This window comes from Primulina tabacum, chromosome 16, assembly GCF_025594145.1.
Source record: "Primulina tabacum isolate GXHZ01 chromosome 16, ASM2559414v2, whole genome shotgun sequence".
NCBI classification, from domain to species: Eukaryota; Viridiplantae; Streptophyta; class Magnoliopsida; order Lamiales; family Gesneriaceae; genus Primulina; species Primulina tabacum.
Genome location: NC_134565.1, coordinates 16467634 through 16483244, shown reverse-complemented (window position 1 = coordinate 16483244; position 15611 = coordinate 16467634). Strand labels below are relative to the sequence as shown.

General features: G+C 36.6%; 1 protein-coding gene and 1 long non-coding RNA gene across 2 annotated transcripts; one reads left to right on the top strand and one right to left on the bottom strand.

Annotated features, from left to right (window-relative positions):
* Window positions 1-7074: 7074 nt before the first annotated feature.
* LOC142529746 (iron-sulfur cluster assembly protein 1-like) lies at window positions 7075-13982 on the top strand. Its single transcript, XM_075635368.1, has 3 exons — window positions 7075-7430; window positions 7741-7795; window positions 13672-13982. Exons 1-3 carry the CDS (start codon window positions 7145-7147, stop codon window positions 13829-13831), a joined length of 501 nt encoding a protein of 166 aa, XP_075491483.1. The 5' UTR covers window positions 7075-7144; the 3' UTR covers window positions 13832-13982.
* On the bottom strand, window positions 13718-14238 carry LOC142529747 (uncharacterized). The gene is made up of 2 exons (XR_012815953.1): window positions 14020-14238; window positions 13718-13932 (listed from the first exon to the last, which is right to left on the bottom strand). It is a non-coding gene; the product is annotated as an uncharacterized LOC142529747 (long non-coding RNA).
* Between the last annotated feature and the right edge of the window lie 1373 nt (window positions 14239-15611).

Below are 15611 nucleotides of genomic sequence, written 5' to 3'. Positions count from 1 at the left end.
TTTAAGAAAGAAAACGTTAAAGAATGCGCGTCGGGGAGGCACCCGAGGAGGGGGATGAAATTTTCTTGAAAGAAAAGAGTGGAGGGCGTCTTTTGCTGCTGAAACCGATGTGGAGGCTGCTGAAGGAGAGGGGGTGGGCGGCTGCTTATGATAATTAGGTTTTGGGTTTGTGCAAAAATAGGTTTAGGTTGATTTAAAATGCACTAATGGGCCCTAGAAAATTTTAAAAGGGTTTTGAGCCCGATTTGCATTAAAAAAACTCGTCAAGCCAAAAAACAACTCCGAAAATATTCGTTTTGGTAAGTTTTTAAAATATTGCCCAAGCACTCAAAAAGTCCTCCAAATCATTAAAATTTGCGTACAGATTAAAAATATGCTCTGGCGGGTAAGAATACCCAACGAAGCTCATTTCTTAAAAAATACACTTAAAACACCTTATTTTAATAAATAAAAATTAAACATGTAGTAAAAATAATTTTCTTGATAAATCACTGGTCTCCGTTCCTCGATCGAGCGCGAAATGGATCTAAAAACCCTAATGCATAAACTTTTAAAATAATCGTGAAATGAATTCTATCATGCAATAATTATGCATTAAATGCATAAAAGTAAATAAACACATCATTTAAATAAAACCCTAGATTGCATGCATTCGGCTTACGTGAATCTAAATTTCCTGGACCTTATACAAACACACGGGAGAAAACAAGAATTCTTCCTCTAAATGAATTTTTTTCTTCTTCTTCTTCTTCCTCTTGAAGCTAGAATTGAATTCTTCATCACAAGAGCATCCTAGGGTTGCAAGTATTCATCTTTTTAATGGTTGTTATATATATGTAGCGAACCATAAAAGGGTGACTTTCACCTAGCATAGACATAGTGATTGGATTATTGGTGTATTTGACATTATATGAGCGAGAAACATTGTAAGGCCCGAGAATTTGATTACCGTAATCTGAACTGATTTGGGTATATTTACTGTAATCTGATATTAATCTGGGATGATTTCTTGATTAATTGAAGTGATTATAGACGGAACGGAGTGGACCGGGAAAGACGAGAACAGACGCGAAATATGTGCGAAGGAAATGTCATGCGCGCACATGCGCGAGTTGGTGCGCACACATGCGCGGTTTTGACAGAAGACTCCGCGCATATGCGCGGTGTGAGGACGCGCATATGCGCGAGGTGTCCAATAGCCTAGTGGAGAGCTCGGCGCATATGCGCGACGTGACCATATGCGCGAGCAGGGCAGAAAGGTTGGCGCACATGCGCGGCAGAAGGCGCGCATTTGCGCGAGTAAGGGGAGGCACGAGACAGTAGGTCTCGCGCATATGCGCGACTTATGTGCGCGCATATGCGCAAGTAGTCCAGTGGCTGGATAAGGCTTCCGGCGCATATGCGCGGACTTTGAGCGCGCATATGCGCGAGTCATGCAGAACAAGAGCAAGCCATTTGGCCTCACCGTGTGACGGGTATATATATATATATATATATATGTACAAACATTGGCAGAGAATAAAAAAGAGGAAATCGAAGGAATCGTTAAGAAAATTCTCTTTGGCATTTTAATCGCGATTTTGCGAAATCCGTCCGTTAGATTTCTAATCCGAGGACAGTACCGTGTTCCTAGCGACGACAGCTATAACTGGACGTAAGTTTTGTTACGTTTTGATATGTTTTGAAATTATGATGTTGTCAGAATTGAATGGGATTCATATATGATGTTCTTGACATGTTAGACATCATAGAATCGAAGTCAGATTAAGAAACGGATTGATTATGTAATTGTTATGATTTTTGGAATTGATTAATTGAGATTCGATATCAGATTGATGTTGTTATTGAAATTATGAGTTGCATCAATATTGATTATGAGTTCTGGTATTATATCTGTGGTGTTGGAATTGACGGGGTTATCGAGACTGTATTGTTATGACGTCGAAACATCCGTAAATTGATATTGATCAGACTCGGTATTGGTTGAGATTGTATGTGATATCATATGTCAATTGACATTGATCAGATTATGTTTTGATTTGAGTATTAATCAGAACAGGTTTTGAACTGAGTTATATACTGATATTGTATCTATTCGATTGCCATTATCAGATTGGGTATGGACAGAGTTGACTTCAATACTTCGTCTTCGTCGGACCGAGAAGATAAAAGTATAAATTAATGTTGAGTTGGGATTGCACAACTCGAGTGAGGTTTGGCTCGAGTTTCCCTAAATCACATACTTTACCTTATTGTATTGATTTGATTGATGTACTTGTTCTCTTGATTTATAGACAGCAGGTATTAGACGAGTAATCTTGTGACAGAAGTGCCTGATAGTGGTGGGATCGCCACGGGCACATTGCACGATGTCACAAGATAGTGTATTGGCGACTGTGCCAAAGTCTGTCACCGGATGTTTGGCTATCGATGTGGATAGAATTATAACTTCTTCTATTACTGATGATCGATATTATATCGATGTGGATAGAATCGGAGCTTCTTCTATTACTGGTGATCGGTACCGTATTGATGTGGATAGAATCATAACTTCTTCTATTACTGATGGTCGATATCATATCGATGTGGATAGAATCGGAGTTCTTTCTATTACTGGTGATCGATACTATACCAATGTGGATAGAATACGAGCTTCTTCTATTAGTGGTGATCGATACCATATCGATGTGGATAGAATTGGTATTTCTTCTATTACTGGTGATCGATACCCTATCGACGTGGATAGAACTGTAGTCTTTTCTATTACTGTTGGTCGATATGGGAATGCTAACTTCTGGAAACCGGGATCCCTAGACTAGGATTGAGTCTAGTCTTAAATGTGACGTCATGAGTCTAATTGATAGTGTATATTGAGTTATGTTGATTATGTTCCTGAATATGGTACATGATGAGTATGTTCCTGATGATGGTACATGTTTAGAATAGGATTTATTCTTGACATGGATTTATATTCTGATTTGAATACATGTTAGACATATCTGTTATATGCTTTTATATTATTTTTATGATTGCATGTATACATGATTTATACTGAGAATGTAATTCTCACCGGAGTTATCCGGCTGTTGTCTTGTTTGTATGTGTGCATGACAACAGGTGGGATAGGATCAGGGTCAAGAAGAGAACGAGGCTGGACTAGATAGCGTGGAGATCCGGGCTTCGAAGCAACTTAGGATTCAGCACTGATATATAGTTGAACCTAGTTGAATTCTTGTAGATAATACAAGATTTGTTTAATTATGTTTAATATGTAATTTGAATTTAATTACATTACGTTTTCGCTTTGTATTTTAAAAAAAAATTTAGACCCTGTTTATTATAATTGGTTGAATCATTCCTGAAGACGATTAAGGAATGAATTAGCGTCCGGGTCCCCACAAACATCGTCTCAAACCAATATAATTACGCTTGGACTGTAATTTGACATATTCTTGAAGTAATACATGAGTAATATTATGAATTTCAAATGATTTCCATTGATTATTGCTATATGCACATTGTTAGTATGTTATTGACGAAAACATAGCAACATATTCCATTGTTATGTATTAAATGTGAAAAAAATTCATGAATATTGAATATAGGTGCTATGTCATGAACATGAACATGAAAATAACTGATTTTTATATGATCTATGAGCTTGTTGACATCATAGATGGTTTTAAGTCCACCAAACCTATTGGCAAATATATGTTCATGGGGCGTGCAGTTGTCACAGGGCACCCTGACATCCAACATAGTAGTAGCTATATAATAAAGCAAGCACGGTAGTACTTGTCAACTAATGAGGCTCAAGTACATAAATGAACATGAATATACGCTATGGTATGACATGGTTTAAAGATTCATTGTTGATCACGATTTGATACGTATAATCCTTCGATGCATATTGATGTGTATAAGTGTCAACTTATTAAGTTTTATAAACTCACGTAGCTCGTGTATTACTTGACAAGGTAATGAAGATGCATAGGATGCCGGTTCGCCAATGGATGCGCCTTACCTCGACAAGAACTTGGATGTCTTATTGTATAGCTTCCGCGTATGTAATATAGTGGATTTTATGTCAGGGTTTGAAACAAGTTTCACGACATTTATAACTATATGTATAACGATACGGTGTATGTTTGTATATGAAAATATGATTATACGTATGTATAGATATTGTTGCTTAAGTTTTTGGCTTATACAAAATATAGGGACATCATGCCAAAATTTTTATAAACCGTCAAATTGATAGCCCTTGTTTGAATTACTTCATAATATATGTATATCACTCAAACCCTATTTTGATAATGAGTATAGGTATCATTAATCTTGTCAAGTATAAAAGAAGAGTGTTGCACTTCTACTCATCTAACCAGCGGTCACACCCCTCCTCACATACCATCGGACCCTCTCCTGACCAGCACCGAGCCCCTGACCGCTGCTACAGGCCACATGCACAGCCCCACCTGTATGCTACAACCTGCGCGCACTTCCCATTCAACAGCCACGGTTGCCTTCTGCCTCAAGCCACCGCGAGCCACCGCGAGCCACCGTCGACCCAACCCAGGCTACGACCCCTCACCACCTCCCTTGGACCCTGTTGGACCAGCATCGCTCGTCCCCAGGCCAGCCTCCTCTCTCTCGTACCAATCCTATGCATGCATGGGGGAGAGTCCTAGTTCACTATGACTCTTTCCTAACCACTCCCTCGAACCCTAGCCGCCCTAAGACCCAACCTAGCCCTAGATCACGACCCTGGCCAAGCCCCCACAGGCCCTGACCGAGCCCTTTAGCCTCCATGCACGAGCCGCACCCCTCACAAGTCATGCATGTAGGCTTGAATCTAGAAAAACTGAAGCTCCTCTCCTTGCTTTCCCTTCGATTTCCAGCCTTCATTTTATCACTTTTACGACTCTTTTCCATCCCTTAGACATCCCTAATGGCAGCATTTCCTTAGGTTTCATAACGTTTTTCAAACAAATCGTAAAATCGTCACATATTTGAAAGTAAACGTTCTATCCAAAAATTAATCGAAAACGTATGATTTTAATGCTTAAACAATTAAAAAATTCATAATATGATTTAATGTTGCGTCAAAGGGTTTAGGAAACGTGCCTTTGCGTTTTAAATGCTCGAATACGTGATCGTCGGCGAGGAAGGACGAACGAGCGACGAAGAATCCTTGTTTTCTCTTCTCCTTATTTTCGAAAATTCTAGTGTGTGTTGTGTGTAAATTTTGGCTGGTTTATGTTGCATAGAAGCCAGCCTAGTAACAAATTTATAAATTTTAATTTGCATGTTAATGGACTTTGGTTTTGGGCCTCCAAGTGTGAGAGCAATTAGGCCTACTAAATTTATTTAAATTGGGCCAAATAACTCCTATTTAATTGAAACATAAAGTTTATAAAATTTAGTTTCCAAAAATAATATTTTTTATCTTTTAAAAACTCATCGTTTGTCCAAAATCGGATTCCTGGGTAAAATCGATATTGTCTTGTAAAATAATTCAAATTCTACGATTTTTAGAAAAATTAAATAATTTTTAATCATATTAAGAAGTCTTGAAAATATTTAGTGAAAATAATTATTCTTGTCTTGGTCATCCCCAGTCCCTTTTCCCAAACTTATTATCTAATATTCGGGAAAAATCCTTCAATTTCATGAAATCAAGTCCTATCCTATAATCATTTAATCATGCAGTCATACTTTTAAACATATAATATGTATCATGCAAGCATTTAAAATCAATTAAATAAAACAATTAAGAAATTCAAGTAATTTTGCATGCATGTGGTTTATGTAGGTTGGTTTTTCGGACGTTACATTAAGGATGATGCTGAAATTCAATAGAGTGAATGAATCAATTAAGCTCAGGAGCGTACATGAGATCCATCATGAGCCATATACCTTGGTAAGGAATGGGTCATGGGTTCAAAATCCGATTTATGCCTGATCTCGATGGGCCCATTCATGAGGTATCAACCACCTTCAATATTATCGTCCAACGTCCCACCCTGTTCTCGATCTTCATATTCTCTCTCTAAGTCACCTCGTTATGGATTTCCATCAATTTTTGTTTCTTCCTCTCTTTTCCTAATCCAAGAAATTGACTTTAAGTGCCAAAAACTGTTGAATCCAAAGTTGAACCGTGACGAGTGAGAAGCAATAGATTAATGACTCGAGTTCGAGACGCTGCATGCTCACACCCCTCCGGACGGACCATAGTTATTTGGGAGCGATAGGGTCTCTTGGGGCATGAGGTGCAAGGTAAGGCACACGGTTTATCGAAAGAAAGCGTATTTTGACTTAAATTTTAAAAATTCAACAGTTCAATATGTATATAAAGTAATTTATACTATTTAAATTAAATATTTTTAGAAAGATATAAAATATTATAAATTAAAATCCATTAATAGATTCTTTGACAGAAACAACTGTGATTTTAATCCAGTAAGTTGCTTCTGAAAAATACTGAAGATGCAGGCACGTAGCACAAGTAATTTCGGGAATCAGTAGGTTCATAATTCGTATTTTGCAGCATGTTCAATGGCACAAGAAGATGAACTGGTCTTTTGCTCATATATGATATAACTATCTCATGAATCCAAATCAATCATCTGGGAATAAATGGAAGTTAATATTGTGGCTAGTGTTATCATGTTTTATGAAGTACAATATTGTAACGGGGTTATAAAAATCAAATATTGTAAAAACGAGATATTACCTTGATTGGAATTTGGAAGTAAGCCGATGCAGTTGCACTCTACAATTGGATACAAATTATTCTATGTTATACCTGAAGTATTTCTTCTCATAAGTATGAATACCTAGATCGTCAACATATATATCAACTTCTATAAAATTGTTAGGAACACAAATGATCCAATGATATTAGAATAGGTTGAGAAATATTTTTGATATAATATGGACCAACTCTTCGTTGACACATATAGTAGATAGAATCAGTTGAAATGGACGTATGTAAGTTTTCTTAAACATTAAATAGGTATGTGATGGGCCTAAATATTATTGCGATAGATAAAGCAGAAAACGGGTCAAACCGGTACTTACTATTTTTCCAAATAGGCCAAACCCTATAAGTTGAGAAATTCATTGCGATCGAATTAATCCCAAAATGTTGAAGCACGTAGCTAATAGGATCATCGGCCAAAGCCTGCGATCTCCGGCGACGGTGGCGATTCGCATGTACCACGAGAGAGTGGTGGATCACTACAACAACCCGAGGAACGTCGGATCGTTCGATAAGAGCGATCCGAATATCGGGACGGGGCTTGTGGGAGCCCCTGCTTGTGGCGACGTCATGAAATTGCAGATTAGGGTCGATGAGGAGAGCGGGAAAATTGTCGATGCTTGTTTTAAGACCTTTGGGTGCGGCTCTGCAATCGCCTCTTCTTCCGTTGGTACGTTAGTGGATGAAATCGATTATTTTGTGATTCATGCTGCCGTCATTAAATAAAAATAGAATCTTGTCTTTATCAGCTAGGTTTTCGTGTTTTGATTTTCCTAGCAATGTATACATATAACATCATGTTTGTGTAAAAAGGCATATCTGAATGCTTCATCTCACTTCGTGTGATATAGAGTTGCGAGTTATAGCTAGCTAGCACTACAATTACTGTCTCTGTGTGTTATGTTCATCCTGGTGTTTCCACTAATTGACTTTGGCTTTGGTAGTGGTTTTAGTTAAACAATTTGTAATTTTTCTTTCAGCAACCGAATGGGTGAAAGGTAAACAGATGGAGGAAGTCCTGTCAATCAAGAATACGTGAGTCCGACACTTCTCCTTGTTCTACTGACTGCATCTCTATGTGTTGTATTTTTCTGTTTATCCCATGAACTCGTGTATTGTTGGATCCCGGTTTTCTCGTGCCCAAACGCAGTGGAAGTTTTAAAATTTTTATCAGATCTTGACATTCAAGATGTATTTGGACACTCGTATTGTTTTATAATCAAACATTCATAGGGTGTTAGAATATACCTTTATTGAATTAAATCACTTGGCTTCAACTAATCCGGTATAGGCGGATCTAGTTCTTGATGAATCCCTACTAACGATCTTCAAAAACTCTTTCCTTCAATCCTTCTAATTAGGTCCACGACTAGAAGATTTGTTCCTTTAATAAATTTGCACTAGAAAAGTTAGAAGAGATTTTTATGTTGGAGATCGAGGTTTGAGAGACGGCTCAATCTTTTCTCCAAAGAGAAGTGGCCGAAATTTTGAAGAGAAAAGTGTTGTGATTTTCGAAAAACACTATGGGATGGAGGCTAGGATTTTTCAAAAAATTGTGAATGAATTGTGTTTTACCTTAAGCCTAATACATATTAGGGCCCATTAATAAATTAAATACTTAATGGGCTTAATCAATTATTTATTCTAGTCCAACTAGTTTAATTAATTAATTAATCTTTTAAAGTCCAATTAAGAACCTTAATAATATGTATGTTAGTCTTGTATTCCTACAAGCCCATTTTACATATACCCATTACATTTAATTTAATTCCCTTATAAATTCAACATTTGAATTTAATATTTAAATTATAAATTCAACTCCTTGAATTTATCACCTCTAAAATTTAATATTTAATAAACTCAACTTTTGAGCTTAATAAATTAAATCCTCAAATTTTATAAATTCAACTCCTTGAATTTATTATCTCCAAATTTCATAAATTCAACTTCTTGAATTTATTTTCTAAAAATTTAATTATCATAAATTCAACTCATTGAATTTACTATATCATAATATAAATTCAACTCCTTGAATTTATTCTCTCAACGGGAACAAATGATCCAGTACTTGTGTGACTCTCAATGGTTCAGGGATACAGCTAGCCGTGGGTTCACAACTCTTTGTTATTCAGAATAACATTTATTCTTAGTCGGGCTTACCCTAGTTAGCCCCATTGTTTTCATCAACACCTTTATAAAGAATGTCAGAACTCATTTCTGATTGCACCCATCGGATCATGGTAAGAGCATCTAGTAGCATGGCCCCATGATCCTCTAGGTATCACTGATAGTGCCTGCAAGAACCAGTCGATTATGATTAACGTACAGTACGGTCCCTTCATCATATATATCCCGATCGAATCTGCAATCATTGGTTCACCGAGGGTTGCATATTAATTCGATAACTATGTAATACATATAAATAGTGGCATCGCATGTACCATTGGAGAACTCCTTCTCCAATGTACATCTCATGCTCTGGCCAGAGATTCCACGCACTATTATTTCATCAGATCACATAGGATATCCACACCCGCGGGTGAGCGGTGAATCCCCGACTACAATGCACTGGCTCCTATATGTGTCGCAACTGTACCCAACCTCGCCACCTGATGACTCTCCTGGAGCTGGTAAACGAGTCAAAGCACAGCCCTAGCACATAGAGCCTCGGTGTTGTCCCGGGTCGTAAGGACTAATGGTGTACAATCATAACCACGGACTTATCCTCTCGATAAATGATAACCACTTGGAAAGTTCGAGGGAGGGTTGTTCGGTATAATTATCATATGACTACCCATCTACATGTTTGAACATCTCTATACCCTTACCAAGAAACGCAGTACACAACATCACAGATGCTAGTCTCGAGCTCAAACGGACTTTATCCTTATTTTAGGAGGCTGAATCGACTAGGAACGAATTTAGAATATGCAGTGTTTACAAATGAGTTTCAACATCGAATTACGATTCATTTGTATTAAAGCATAATAAAGGACTTTATATATGCTGATTGCATGGGTATACAGATAAAGTAAAACGAAACCATTAAAAAGTAAATTATATTAAAATAAAGATTGTTTATTATACTTGAGTCAATAAATTTCCCAGCCAACAGTTGGCTTATAGGGCATCTACTCTAACAATGTTGTACTTGATTAATTTCTACTTTGTAACGTTTGCTTTGCCAAACATGTGCTGTTTTTGCAATACATCGTCCTAAAGGTGGATGTCTCTGTCCTCGTTTGATATATTTTGATTAAAAATTCGCCACTTCCCTCCTAGCTCCTCCATTTTTCACTCGATAGTTTTACTATTTTTTTCTTATTAGATGTTTTGCTCTATTTGTAGAATTACTTCATGGTCTAGTAAGGCTTTTGTTGTATTTCTTCATGACTTATGTATTGACCGCATTCCTTGGGGTGATCATGATGGAACATAAGTAGAAGAGCCATGTTCCTCTGTTTATTGCCGAGTTTAATGTGATGCATAAATGAAAATTTTGAAGTAAGTAGCAGTCAAGTGCTCTTCTCTCTTTTTTGTCACTTTTATGCCCATTGCTTTGTTTTTTTTTTTTTGTTCAAATTTTCTCAGTCTGAAGTCCTCAAATCCAATTTTCATGATTGTAGATTTTTTATCTGGTAGATACATTATAAAAAAGGATACTATTTCATTGGACTTTGTATATTACTCGTGAACCGTCTGCTGTTTAAAATACTACCAGGAATTTTTTTTTTAAAGCTAATTCTTGAAAATTAACATTTACAAGCATACATGTAATAACCGCTGAAACTCACACAATTTAAAATAAGAGGAATTCCATACTGAAAAATTTCTACAGTTAAAAATATTTCCAAAATTCATGTCAGACCATCAACATATAAAAGGACAAAGTATGAAAATATCCAAACACTCCTATCTCATAAACATGATGTGCGGAAGAAATAAGGTCCTCGGGTTAGCTTGCGTACATTTAGCCCCGCCTACTTAGTCTTCTGCGCCACCAGTCTCATCAACGATATGCTCACCTACTGCATTCACACCTAGTGAGTCTAAAGACTCAACACACCTGTAATGTTATAACAAGTACATACACGTAACAAGCAACAGTGAAAAGTACTGTAATGAAAATAAATTTCATGATCGTAAAAATCGTATGCATAATCATAACCTGTCGAAGCATAAATATTTTCATAACATATCACTTCATATCAGCATATACGTGTTCGTTTTCTTAATTTGAATTCCGTTCATTAGTTATGACTTTCGTATTATCATGTCAGTCGATCGATCCATCTACGTGTAACCGTGTACCCAGCGACGGGGACATCTCTGACAGCATTACCCGTCCACTGAGCCCTGGCCTTACATGTCATCGTATTAGTCACAACCAACTCTCATCTTTCAAAAACATGACATCATATTCATCACTTAATAAAATCATGCATATACGTAAATTTTTCTTTAAAACCAAGCATGCAACGTATTTTCATATTTGCGTAAAAAGTCATATACGTGATACATAAATATTTAAAAACATAATAAATTTGTGCTTAGGGGTCAAAATGACCATTTGGCCCTTTGAAACCCAAAATGACCATTTTACCCCTACACCTCAAAATAACCATTTTACCCTTGGACATCAAAATTTCGACCCAAAGCTCACCAAATTCTTTAAAACACCTCAAAATATATTTAAAAATATTTTTTAATAAAAACTTGCACGATTCGTTTTAAAACTTGGACCAGGGTCCCGGTTTTAACTCGAATCAACCCTAAACTTAACCAAATTTTCTCAAACTTTACCACACCTTAAATACACCCTACTAGCCCCTTAACAACTTAAGTCAGCCCACCTAAGACCCTTGGATACGGCCGAACACTTGCTGGACCAATTCTGCTCAAGAAAGGCCGAACCCTAACTCACTTTAGGCTTCCAATTCTCGACCCTAGCCCGACCCCGAGGAAGACCGGACCCGAGCTGACCCTTCCTAGCCCACCCCTCTAGACCCTCCTGGACCTACCTAACTCACGGCCACAGCCCCAGGCACGCTGTAGGACTCAAAGACTCGCTAGCCACCAAAAGAACCTCACCTGAGACCAACTCGCACACAACTCGATCGACCAGCCCTAACACCATACCAGCAGCATTCGAGCCACCCCTAGACCATGACTGAGACCCACCACAGTCTGGTCCATGGCTAGGAACAGCCCTTGCACTGCCGGCGTCCTCTATTCCCATGACGCAACCTCACCCGAGACCATCTACCAAGGCATAGTGCACGGCCCACACCCAAGCATGACTCGTACGTGATACCAGCCCCTTGACATCTCAATCCTTGACGTTACGAGCCCTTAAACATGAGCATAGCAGCCCCTTGCACAAATAATCAAGAAACGTGAGCTTCGTGTCAAAAGTGTGCGCAAAATTCATGTCAAATGCATATAGAATCAAGGCTGAACGAAGTATGATAAACCGCATGCATAAATCAAACGAAAGAAACGTATACTGATGTGAACGATGCAAAGAAACGAGTTATAGGCGTGCCTTTCCTAGAATACGCTCGAAAACTTGATAACTTCGCGTAGAATGAGCACCGCAGAGGCGAGAGAGGAAACCTTTTGCAAAAACCTTGAAGAATTCTCGAAGAGGTTGCTGAAAGGTGTCGAAAATCCTGCTGCTGCTGGGGGAGGGGTCAGCCGAACTTGGAGAGGAGGGTTAGGGTTTGAGGGGTAGGGTTTGAGTTAATTTAAAATACACTAATGGGTCATATAAAATAATTAAAGGAGTTAAAAAAAGGTTTTAGGCCCATTAAAAAATAAAACAAACCCGTCAAGCCCAATAACACTCCCGAAAAATATTTCATTTATGTGCGGTTTTTAAAATAATGTTCGAACTCTCAAAAAGTCCTTTGAATTGATAAAATTTGCGTACAGGCTAGGTTAAAATATTCCACAAGGCCCATGTTCGAAGATCATACTTAAAAACATCTCATATTAAATAATTAAAAATAATTATTCAATAAGAATATTTTTCCTGATTATCCCCGATCTCCATTACTCGTTCGAACGCGAAATGCAACTTAAAACGCTAATGCATGAAACTTATAAATAATCATGAAATAAACCCTACCCATGATGTATAAAAATCAATAAACACATATTTAAAAATAGAACCCTAGATTGCATGCAGTCGGGTTACGTATTTCTAATTTCCTAGACCTTACAACTCGTGTTGGAATGTTGTTAATCCTCTAATGAAGGTTTCTCTGGATTGCCCACAGGTGGAAGCTCTAAACTGGTACCTTCCAGGGCTTGAGTGATAGTTTGACTGTTAGACAACAGAAATATCTTTTTGCTTATTTTATGATCTGCAGAGTATAAAGAAATAGAAAACGAGCAAGGAGTGTAAGATCTTTTTAATTTTGTCAAAATGGTTGAGATACGATATTTTCTGGTGGTAGGATTGCTTGGTTTTACCTTGTGGAGCCCTTTAGATCCTCGACAATCAAGAAATCTTATTCTTCTTTCTCAATACAGTTATGGGTGAATTTCAACTAGCAAAGCCATCTGTTTCAGTAGTTGTTGGATATGTAGATAATATTAGGCTTCTAACCGGTTGGATTTAAAAATGTTAGAAATTTGCTGCAGTGAGCGATAATTGACAGCCAAACAAATTTTGTCATGTTTACATATTTTGGTTATATTCCTATTGTTTTGCTATTGGCCTTGTGAGTCCATAATAAAAAATACTTATTTGTTAATGGCAAGCATATCTTTGTTGACTTGGATTACATGATGGTGGTGCGTGATTTTGGCTACAGACCATTTATTTTACCCCACAATTTCATACATCCTTCCTTTTCTCTTACGTATGGTGAATGTGTTTTTACTTGATGATCCTTGAAATACAGGGAAATTGCAAAACATCTTTCTCTTCCACCTGTGAAACTCCACTGCAGCATGCTTGCTGAAGATGCAATAAAGGCTGCTGTGAAAGACTACGAGGCCAAGCGTGCTAAGTCAAACGGGGTTCAGGTGGCTGCACCTGTGGAGAACGCTGCTGATGCTTGAGGAAGTTTATGCACTGCTACTATTTACACGTTACTCAAAAGCTCATGTATTGTATTTGAGCACAAGCAAATAATCTTAGTAGGTTTTTGAAATTTCTTTACCTGTCGATGGAATTCTTTATTTTGAAAATATGTCGCATGACGTTTTTATATTTTTGCAATCTTAGTAGGTTTTTGAAATTTCTTTACCTGTCGATGGAATTCTTTATTTTGAAAATATGTCGCATGACGTTTTTATATTTTTGCATTGTTGTATGAGCAGGGTATGTGTAATACACTCTGTGTATGGGAGAATGAAGAGCCTTATTTCTCAAGGGAAAAAGGCTCATGTTTTCGAGCAAATGCTATAAAATTTATATACCAATTGCCTTGCGTCTTCCGTAGATTGGTGTAATATTTATTAACATATCTTTTGTGTGTGATGTTAACTAGATGTATGCGAGCATCAAATGTTATTAGTCGGGGCCAACACACAATGAAGAGCCTTATTTCTCAAGGGAAAAAGGCTCATGTTTTCGAGCAAATGCTATAAAATTTATATACCAATTGTCTTGCGTCTTCCGTAGATTGGTGTAATATTTATTAACATATCTTTTGTGTGTGATGTTAACTAGATGTATGCGAGCATCAAATGTTATTAGTCGGGGCCAACACACAATGAGATAGATAATGCAAGAAAATGGCCCACACGGAATTTGGTACGTGAAAGAAATGTTCCTTCTTTGTAGATTTTCTTTGCACATTGGTTACTCGTGTTGTCTACTAATAACCAATGTTCTAAAAAGCGTGTTTAAGTGGAGTGTTCTAAAATATCTCTTTAAGCTCCGCTTAAACACGCTGAAGCTTGAAACTCGACAAAAACGTCCTGCTTCGATGAAAAGCGGAAAAAAGCGGTTAAAATGTAGTTTGATCGAATTAAGTGTAATTAATGCGTTTAATTAAGTGTGTTTAAGCACTATTAATCGTATCTATTTGTTTTTAAAATTTTATTCGACGGTATGTCTTTAATTTTAAAATAATAAATTAGGTTTATAATTTAGATATTTATTTTTTAATTTTAATTATGATTAAGTATGTTTGATAATGATTTGACAAATATTTAACATTTTTTTAATATGATCTAGTTGCAAAAACAAATAAATATTACAAGTTTGAGATTTTTGTGCTTTTATAAATATGAGAATTTATGCATCAGACTTAAATTTATCATATTTATGTACTATTTTATCTATTTATTGGTTTGAGATAATTATAATTATACCAAAAATAAAAAAAGTGTTTTTACGTTTAAGCATGTGCTAATCTCGCTTAAGCTTGAAAAGCTTAGACCTCGACATCCGCGCTTCGGGGCGCTTCTCCCATTTTTTTTTCGTCTTCTTAGGTGTGTTATTGCACGCCTTTTTATTTTTAAATTAGTTTAAATCGATTTATTGAATCATATGGTTTAAAAAAACCATTTTAAAATTATGTATAAACATGTTTATAATTATTTATTAGCAGAAATGATTGATTTGTGTAGTTTTTGTAAATTGTAATGCAATATTGAATAATACGGTTTTATTTTTTATAATTAGAAAGAAAATATATAAACCTTTTCTAAATTGATTTACAAAAATAAGAAATAAAAATATCATGTTTCGAAAATCCATAGTATATGAGCCAACATAGTTCTGATTTTATAACCAATATACCATTTCTCAGGCAAATTCCTAACATTGTCTTTGTTGATCGATTAACTAATCTCACTTACCTAAAAAAAGAATAATCTTTCTGTGATAAAA

What these genes read in the sequence shown, in the direction of transcription:
- LOC142529746 (XM_075635368.1), top strand. Translation starts at nt 7,145, where the DNA reads ATGTTGAAGCACGTAGCTAATAGGATCATCGGCCAAAGCCTGCGATCT. An exon ending in AATCGCCTCTTCTTCCGTTG is followed by an intron (nt 7,431 to 7,740) that starts GTACGTTAGTGG and finishes TTTTTCTTTCAG; the next exon opens with CAACCGAATGGGTGAAAGGT. An exon ending in GTCCTGTCAATCAAGAATAC is followed by an intron (nt 7,796 to 13,671) that starts GTGAGTCCGACA and finishes CTTGAAATACAG; the next exon opens with GGAAATTGCAAAACATCTTT.